Genomic DNA, 10,173 nt, shown 5'->3' with positions numbered 1-10,173 from the left:
TCTAGTAATTTCTAAGAATGTCTACCAAATTTCTTCTAATTTCTAAGGATTTATGCCAAATTTCTTCCAAATTTAATCTAATTTCTAAGGTTTTCTACCAATTTTCTACTAATTTCTACTAATTTGAAGCATTTCTACCAAATTTCTACTAATTTCTACTAATTTTTGAAGCATTTCTACTAAATCATAGTAATGTACTAAAAATTATACTAAATGTATACCAAATTATACAAAGCATTTATACTAAATAAGTCTAAGCGTTTGTAAAAATTTCTACTAATTTTTGAAACATTTACACAAAAACATAATTATAGTATTTTCTAAATATTAAACAAAATGAATACAAAATTATACTAAGCATCTGAAGTAAATTATACTGATTTTCTACTAATCATAGTAGTTTCCCCTAATTTTCTACTAATTTCTACTTAGTCAAATAATTTCCTAATGATTTTTCAACTAAAAAAAATAAAAAAGGGGCCCTTGCGTCAGGCGGCGGCAATGCAGGGCTGGCGATGGCGGGGCAGCAGAGTCCAGTGGTGGCAATGCAGGGTCGGTGAAGGTGGAGCGGCGGAGTCCGGCGGCGAGTGACGGCGGACAGCCGGGGTAGAGGTGGAGAGGAGGCCGGGGTGACGGCGGCGGAAAGGAGGAGCAGGGCGACGGTGGAGAGGAGGCCGTGGCAACGGCATGCGGCGGAGAGGAGGCCAGGGTGACGACGGAGAGGAGGCGCCAGCGACGAAGGCGGACGGGCACGACAGTGGATCTTGGCGTGGTGAAAATTGCAAGTGTTGAGTGGTGGAGGCCGGGGTAGAAGATGAGTTACTTTTATCCCCCCCCTATCCCAGTTGCAACTTACAACTGGGATAAAAGGTCACTTTACTCCTAGTTGCAAGTTGCAACTTACAACCGGGACAAAAGGTCACTTTGCATATTACGACCATGCAAAAATATATTAAATTAGCAAGTATATTTACAATAAGTTTGAATGAGTCAATTAAATAATTTCAACGCACAAAAAATTCAATTGATGTATGTGGTTAACATTGTTCATATTGATCGAATAAATCTTCACCTCAACTAATTTAAACACACATGAAATCATAGATACGTTAAATTAAAAATTGTATCAAATAGTACATGAAATCATAGAACTTTACAATGTAACTTTACATAAAGGTGAAGCATATTTAGTGCATTACCATGTAACGTTAAAAAATTTCTTCTTCATGAAAGTTCCTTGGTCATGATCGCGGCGTAAGTACGGAGCCTCTTCTTTGGATAGCATGATGCTTGGGTCAACTTCAATAGTGAATGGAGGCATGCCATCAAACTGATCATAATCATCTGATTGGTCTATTTTGTCCTCGAATCCCATGATTTTTCATTTACCTGGAAGAACTATGTGGCGCTTTGGTTCCCATGGGTCTACTAGATTTCTCTTTGGTTTGCTAGACATATCCTTCACATAGAAAACCTGATGCACATCATTGGCAAGTACGAATGGTTCATTATTATATCCAATCTTCCTTAGGTCTACTATTGTCATTCCATACTGATCTTTGGTGACGTCAGTTAGCTTCATCCATTGGCAATGAAATAGAGGGATGTACAACAGTCCATATTCGAGTTCCCATATCTCTTCTATGAAACCATAATACGAGTCCTTACTCCTATTGCTGTCTATGGCATCTATGCGGACACCACTATTCTGGTTCGTGCTTTTCTGATCTTGAACTCTCATGTAAAATGTATAACCATTTATCTTGTAGCCTTGAAATTTCATGATTGTGCTAAAAGATCTCCTAGCTAACCAAGCGAGCTGTGGGTGAATCTCAGAGTTACCCATAAGTTGTTAACACAACCAGGAGGGAAAAGTATCTATGTGATGATGTATAATCCAAGCATCGGATTTCGTCAGGTTTTCGCAAACTAGCATCTGCTTGTACTTCGAATACATGTTGTCTGTGTCGTCTAAATAGTGGGTGCAAGCCCGATATCCCTTATTTGTCTATCCCAAAAGGTTACTCAGTGTAGGCCAATCATTGATGGTTACAAACAACAATGCTCGTAGGTTAAAGATCTCTTATTTATCCTCATCCCACACACGTACACCTTCTTCCTTCTAGAGTTGTAAAAGTTCATCAACCAATAGTCTTACGTACATGTCAATGTCGTTGCTAGGTTGTTTTTTGGCCTTGGATAAGTGCTGGCATCATAATGAACTTCTGCTTCATGCACAGCCAAGGAGGAAGGTTGAACATATATAGGGTCACAGGCCAAGTACCATGACCACTACTCAACTCACCGAATGGATTGAATCCATCAGTACTTAAACCAAACCTTATGTTCCTTGCATCACTTTCAAAGTCCAGGAATGCTCTATAAGTTGATGTCCACTGGGCCCCATTAGTGGGGTGTCTCAGCATCTCATCTTTCTTACGTTCTACTTTGTGCCATCATATCAATTTAGCATTCGCTTTGTTCCTGAACAAGCGCTTCAAGTGTGGTATTATGGGGAAATACCACATCACCTTCGCAGGAACTCTCTTCTTGGGAGGCTTCTCCTCGACATCACCAGGATCATCTCGCTTGATCTTATACCTTCAGCGCTCTGCCCACAGGACAATCATCCAATTTCTCGTATTTAGCACCACAATAGAGGATATAGTCATTAGGGCATGCGTGTATCTTCTGAACCTCCAATCCCAAAGGGCAAACAATCTGTTTAGCTTCATATGTTGTGGATGGCAATTCATTATTCTTGGGAAGAATCTTCTTAATAATTTTCAACATCCCCTGAAATGCCTTATCGGACACACCATTTTTGGCCTTCCATTGCATAAATTATAGTGTGGTACCCAGCTTTTTATGGCCCTGCTAGCAATCTGGGTACAACAATTTTTGGTGATCAGCAATCATGTGCTGCAACTTTGCTGCTTCCTTCTCAGTTTCGCAATCTCTATGTGCAGTAGCACCAAACCAAGGTCATTGTAGGGCTATCTTCTACGAACTCATCTTTATCAGCCTCACCCATTGTAGTATCCACAAAAGCTTGGCTTGCAGCCTAGTCCAGAATATTGTCATCATCCTCCTCTTTTTCGGCATCTTCCATTACAACCCCTCTTTCGTCGTGCTTGGTCCAAACAAAATAGTTAGGCATGAAACCGTATCTAAACAAGTGGCTATGAATAGTCCTTGTTACTACATTGACAACATTTGAACCCGTTCTCTGGCTTGTTCGCTTTGGCCACTTCGAGAAAACAATGCAAGCCATCAACAAACTTTTTGCTCCGTCTATCCGCATTATACATCCATTGCCAGTCCATCTGCATCGTATTACGCATGAATATAGATTATGCATGGACAACATATGAACCTGTATTATGCATTGTATTACGCATGAAAATGGATTACGCATGGACAACATATGAACCCGTATTATGCATCATATTTCGCATGAAAATGGATATAGGTCTTCGTATTAGATAAAGAACTTGATAATGGAATGAAACAATCCACATGAAAATTACACCATTAATTCCACATTCATAACAATCACTAAAGATACATATAGAGATTACACTCATAACAACACAATAAAGATGGTACAATATAACCGAATATTCGCCAATAAAGATACATATAGAGGTTACACTCATAAAAACACAATAAATATGGTACAACCCTAATTTTAATTAACCTTGTCAAAGCTTAAGTAGAGTGTTTAGAAGTTAATTTAGCACTTAAAAGGACCTTAATGCCATTTAAAAGCTTAATTTGGAGGCAATTCGTAATTTTAAAGTTTTATATAACAACTTCAATTTTTGCCAATATAACAGTGGTAAAACATTTCAAATCAAATAACTTTGCTTATTTGAGATTTTGCTAGTTTGAAGAGGAAGAGGTTCAAAAATTAGTTTGAAATTCAATAGTAATTCAAAGGCTCTATCAAAATCGCTGAGTCCTTAAGAACATGGCTGTTAAGAAGTTTAGATTTTGTTATCTCTAATTCCAGACTAGTCTGAAGATGAGGCTTTTATAGAAGTTGTAGAATAAACATTAGAGAACAACTTTGTTAATTTGAGCTTTGACCATTTCACACTGGGACCTTTTCAAAATTTAGTCCAAAGTTAGCTCCAGCTTCAATTTCAGCAAACACTACTTTAAGTTCCAAAACAGTGAGTGTCTTCCAACTTGGTGTGTAAATTTCTACAAAATCCAAAACTAAGGTGGACCTAATTCTTTTGTAAGAGTTTGAGTCTAAAGTGTGTACAACAATGTTGTCCATTTGACCTTGATCTAAATCCGAACAGAAACCTTTCAAAATTTGAGTTAAAGTCAGCTAAAGCCTTAAACACCACTTCATTCCAATTTTTTTCCTAAGTAAACTGGCGTTCCCAAGTATTTTGTCTTCGAATAACTTCCAATTTAGCATGAATTCATGGCCTCTTACGGTCCATCAGCCTTAAGCCTTTACTCACCCTTTACTACTGCCTTGGTCCTTCGGTGCCAAGCCTCTTGCTTGCCCTTCACCCTTGCATGATCCAACACAGCCGAGTCTTTCTTGCCCTTCACCATCTTGCCATACGAAACCACTTTGTATCCCACATCCTCAGTGTATTCACTTTCTCATTGACATCATTCAAGACCATATACTTGTTGATCACAAAATCATCATGCCCATGCTTTTGGTCTCCATCAACTCATGATGTTCATATTTTTTCACACATTCTCAACAAGTATCCATTGATACATAATGTCTTGTTGTCACCGATCGCAACCTCAACTTATTGCAACACAACCAATGAGCTATCAATCCTTATCTTGATGCCGAAACTCAACCTAACACATCAACTCATGGAGATAGTTAGTACCACACATCCGATTGTCATTAATCACCAAAACTCACCATAGCATGATTCTTAGGGGCCTAGATCCTTCATCGGCTCTTGGTCTCAACGCAAGGTGCCGAGCTCCAGCACCGCCGGCCGTCAGCCACTGTTCACCCGCACCATAGGGAGTCAAGGTCCAGTGCGCTAGGCCACGCACTATCGGGTCGTCGTGTCCCTGCGACAATTGCCAGCCCCTGTGCGCCGTCCCCTGTGGAAAAAGAGATAAGGTGAGAGGAATGGATAAGGAGAAAGAGTGGGTGGAGGGAAGGGATAAGAGCAGAGGGAGTCGGTGAGAGAAGGTTCAGCCAATGGGAGGGCTAGGTTTTCGAGGTGAGGATCACTGATGTGGTAGGGTGTGTTTCTTCATAAACTTATAACGAGTTTTTGAACCACTAAACAATTTTAAATAAAAAATTTGTTTGATATAAAGTTCATCTTCATCCGAAAACCATATGAAACATTTATGATTTTTTTTGCGCATAACCATTTCTAGGGGCAGGTCAAGCCATCACCCGCGCCTAGAAATGATTTCCAGGAATGGTTGACGCCATCATCCACCTCTAGAAATTATTTACAGGAGCGGGTGGAGCCATCAACCGCCCTAAAATTATTTCTCCATCTTTATTTTTCTTTTAAAAGAAATTGTTGGGCTATTATATGATCTCAAATGCAAAAATTGTCCACTACAAAGTTTTAAGTCTCGTCAATCTCTATAATTTTGATATTAAGTTTGTATTCATCCAAGATCACATGAAAAAATTTGTATGAAAATATACATTTATTAAACCCATTCACATATACTCATATATTCACATATACTCATACATTAACATATAACCACACATATACTCATTTATATACTTATATACATTTAGATCTTGTTGACCATTACAACTTTGATATATAGCTTCTCTATAACCGAAGTCATTTGAAAATTTCAAAAATTGTAGATTTCAAAACTAGAGAACTTATAATACAATTTGGAGTATTAAACAATTTCAAATGTAAAACATGTCAACTTCAAAGTTTTAGGTCTCGTCGATCTCTACAATTTTGACATAAAGCTTCTCTACAGTCGAAGTCATTTAAAAAATTCAAAAATTTTAAATTTCAAAACCAAAGAACTTATAATGATATTTTAAAGTATTAAACAATCTTAAATTAAAAACTTGTTAACTTTAAAGTTTTAGATCTAATCCAGCTATTTAAGTTTGATGTAGAGCTTGTATATAGCTGAAGTCATTTGAAAATTTAAAAGATTAAGATTTCAAAATTAGTGAACTTATAATGATATTTTGAAGTATTAAACAATCTCAAATAAAAAAATTTTACTACAAAGTTTTAGGTGTCATCGAGCTATACAGTTTTGAAAAGTTTATTTTCATCCAAGATCATATGAAAAAGTTACAAATTCATTTTCGTGGAACTATTTCTAGGGGCAGACCATGTTATGACCCAACCCTAGAAATCATTTCGGGGCTCCCTGAAAATGATGATTTCTAGGGCCACGTCACCCCATCGCCCACCTCCAAAAATAGACGTTATTTGTAGGGGTAGCTCATCGCATTGTCCGCCCCTGCAAATGCTTTTCTAGGAGCGGGCGGGCCGGAAGTTACAGTAGCCCCGTTCTTTTTTAGGAGTGGGTCTTTTGACCCGCTCATAAAATAATCGGGATGCGCCTACAAATCCTTTCTTAAGTAGCGCTCATGTGACCACCAAACACAATTTGTTATAGTATTTTTTAAGGGCCAGCTGATAAAACTCCAGAGGTGTAATGCAGCTTATGAAAATAACATAAAAATATGTCTAAATTCGTAAAGAAAAATATTTAGAATCTTATTTTTCACGAATTCTCCGGTGATGTTACACTCTACATTCATACAACGTTTTAAATTCAAACTTAATCCCATTTGTAAATGAAAGAGAATCAAGTGCAATATGAATCCAATAAAAAACTTTTGTCCCATCCTACTCTTGAAGTTGATTCCTTTTGAACATTTCAGATTTTTTTACAAAACTTTTTCACCAATAATACTTACGAATATCAAGAAAGCAATTGATTCTTTCAAAAACATTTGCACAAAATGTATTCTAAAAGCCTTTCTTCAAAGGAGTTTTCTTAGCGACTTGTTTCTTAGGGGAACAAAAAATACATTATGAAAATACGACAGAGGAAAGCTAAAATGACAGAAGGTAACTAGAAAGAAGGTAACGAGAAATAAATAGTTGGTTCTTAGGTCGTATTTATTTGAGCATCTAGGCAGCTTTTCAGCATAAAAGTTCTTATGCTAGGTTTGTATGGAAGCGCCATGATTTCAAAAACAAAAGGAAAAATAGAAAATGCGACCAAAACGAGATCAAAGCACACCAGCGCAGCAGCACGAATCTCCACGCGCGCTCCCTGCCCGAAGCGCCCAGGCCAGCCAAACCCGACACCCTCTCGCCGTCGTCCTCACTCCCCCAGAAGCCACAGCTTCGCTCGCGTTCCCACTTCCCACCCCGTCAGATCTCGCGCCCCCGCCCGCCGCGATGGGCTCCGCCAACTCCTCCCACTCCTCCGTATCCAGCGCCGGCGGCGAGGAAGACGACGACGACGAGCCCTCCGTCGCGGCCGCCCCCTCGTCCGCGGGCCCGCCGCCGCCCCCGCCGCGGCCCGCGCTCGCGCCGGCGCCGGTGCGCGTGCCCCCGGCGGCGTCTGCGTCCAAGGTGCTGGAACAGGAGCCCGAGGTGCTGCCGTGCCTCGCCGCGGACTCTCCGCTCTCGCCGCAGCCCTCGGCGGCGGGCACCCCGCGCCTGCTCGCGGGCCCAGGCATCAAGGTCTGGGACCCCTGCCACGTCCTCCTCCCGCCGCCGCCGCCGCCGGCGGCGTCGGCGCACCCGGGGAGGCACGCCGACGCCGCGGCGGTGGAGGTCGTTGTGGTCAGCCACGGGGAGTGCGCCGCCGCGATGCGCCCGGACCTCATCGGCGGCCGGTGGCCCGCCGCGGCGCTCACGGCGCGCGGGGAGCGCCAGGCGCGCGCGCTCGCCGTGTTCCTGCGCTCCCGCGGCGCGAGGCTTGCCGCGGCGTTCGCGTCCCCGCTCGACCGCACGCGCGCCACCGCTGCCCTCATCTGCCGGGTGAGCACTCCATTGCTCTCCTCCTGATAGTACATTGGGTTGCTGCTGATGCGCTCCTCTCTTGGAATGCACCTGAATTGACTTGGAAAGCTCGCGAGGACAAATTATGTCTTTTAGCTTGTGCATTGTAGTTGTTCTATGCTACTCATCGGTCTTGTCCTGGAATTTTCCTGACTGTCTAAAAAGCCAATCTTATCAAAATGATGCTACACTTTGACATTGTTGTGTACTGTGTTTGTTCTCTGGGATCATGCCTCAAAATGATGCTGAAATTGATCAAAACACTGATCCAGCCCTTTGGCTTATGGGCTGGTGTATATATATATATATCATCTTTGGTTCATCCCTGATAGTGTAGTCCAAGAGGGCATTAATCTTTATGGAAGTGCTGCTGAATGTTGTCCTTCACAGTATGCAAAGGTGCCCTTTGGAGATGTAACCATGCATCTTTAGCACTGATAATGCCCGTGCTAGTTCGCTGGTTGCATTTGGCAACTGGTTGACATAGATGCTTCCGTGATTTGTTTTGCGAGAAAGCAGCTATGGTATCTTTCATACCCTGAAGGTTTCTTTCCATTTTATTTCTCTAATTGAATAATAGTTATCCATTCTTTTTATCTTATGTATTTTGGCAACATAACAGTTACTGGTAACATTGAGAGTCTACTGCGCTGCTATCATGAAGCTGTTTCATGCATATTAATCTTGTCATGTAGATTGTTTTCATGGCAAGATCAGAACTCTTGTTGAGAGTCTTCCACAGAACTAGTGGCGTAGCCAACTGAGTATCCTGGTGTGCCTAGGCACACCCAAACTTTTCAAATTTTATTGGAGATTACCTAAGTGTTTGGGACAAATGTTTTACGGTCTAGCATTCTGATGCACTCTTGCACACCCATCATAAAAATTCTAGCTACGCCACTGCAGTGAGCTGTGGTGAAATTAATGCTGTTATATGTTTTATTATCTGTAAGACAAACTATATGGTTCCTTGTTACAGAAGTAACTACTAAACCTGGATCTCATATTGGTGTTCTCTTTATCTTCAAGCTCTAAATATTACACTGTACTTATTTAAACACATAACAGTTTCGCATTGATCTCAGTAGGGAAAACATAGGTAGAAACATAAGGATGGGATCCCATGTTTTTTTACCTTCTACATGATATTAGCCTGATGGTAGTGGTTGTTCTTCGTTGTAAAGGAGCAGACTGTCTTTTTGACACTAGCATAAATTGGACCTAGATGACAAGCTTTTCTACTGTACAGATAGTAAGCTGAAATGGATTATGGTTAGGACATGTTAGTTAAGTCTAGTAGCTCTATTAGCTTTTATTCCTATTTTACCCCTTTGCTTAACCACCAAGCTACCTCTTGGTTGGTAGCCTATATATGTACTATAACTAGCCATTGCCCTGAGAGGTGGAATGAGAAAGTGATCCATTTGGGCCAACAATTGGTATCTAGAGCCTATTTTCTCATCCACCTCTCCTCTCCCATGCACCCGAAACCCTAGCCCGTGGGGCCCCCTCCGGCCGGCAGAGCACCTCCCCCACCCTCCCCGCATGCAGATCCGTCGCGGGAGGCGGCGGATCGGGTGCGGGTGGCGGTGGATCGAGGTAGCGGCGCGAGCGTTGACCGAAGCGCGAGGCGGGTGGCGGCGGCTTCCGGCGGAGGAGCGGCGGCTGCTGTTCGGCTCGGGCTTAGCGTGGCGCGGCGTGGGACCAGCGGTGGCTCACGGGCAGCGGCTCGCGCGAGGCGTGCAGGCGCGGCGCGTGCGGCAGCACGGCTCGAGCGGCTGCGGGTGGGCAGCGGCGGCGGCGCGCGAGGTTGAAAGGATCTTGTGATGCTTGGGGGGGGGGGGGGCGGAGGGGGACATCAATAGGTCCCATAGAACAGCTTCCAGAAACATCTAAGGGTGAAGCAGAACCCGGAAGGGAACTCAGGGGGGTGTAGACAACTCTGGTAATGCCACCGTGAGTTCTCTTCTTCTTTGTCCACAACATGGAGAAGAAGGGATGCCAATCAACAGGGCCAACCTGAAAGGATTGGGGACGTCCAAGAACTACGAAAAGGAGGCTTCATACGAGGTTTCTTTGCCATAGAAAAATGGACAACACCAATATGAGCACAAACCTCAATTATATTTCACCCAGCTGGTAT

At 42.5% G+C, this 10,173-nt stretch overlaps 1 protein-coding gene across 1 annotated transcript in view; it reads left to right on the top strand.

The window, feature by feature from the left end:
* Positions 1–7,335: 7,335 nt before the first annotated feature.
* The window catches only part of LOC101776839, a 10,153-nt gene continuing 7,315 nt past the window's right edge, over positions 7,336–10,173 (top strand). Inside the window, exon 1 of the mRNA XM_004979293.2 lies at positions 7,336–8,009. Coding sequence (XP_004979350.1) covers positions 7,422–8,009 — 588 coding nt within the window. The 5' untranslated portion in view covers positions 7,336–7,421. The remainder of the gene's footprint in view (positions 8,010–10,173) is intronic.

Source organism: Setaria italica, chromosome VIII, assembly GCF_000263155.2.
Source record: "Setaria italica strain Yugu1 chromosome VIII, Setaria_italica_v2.0, whole genome shotgun sequence".
Taxonomy (NCBI): domain Eukaryota; kingdom Viridiplantae; phylum Streptophyta; class Magnoliopsida; order Poales; family Poaceae; genus Setaria; species Setaria italica.
Note: the sequence above shows the minus strand (reverse complement) of the source record. Positions and strands in the feature narration are given on the sequence as shown.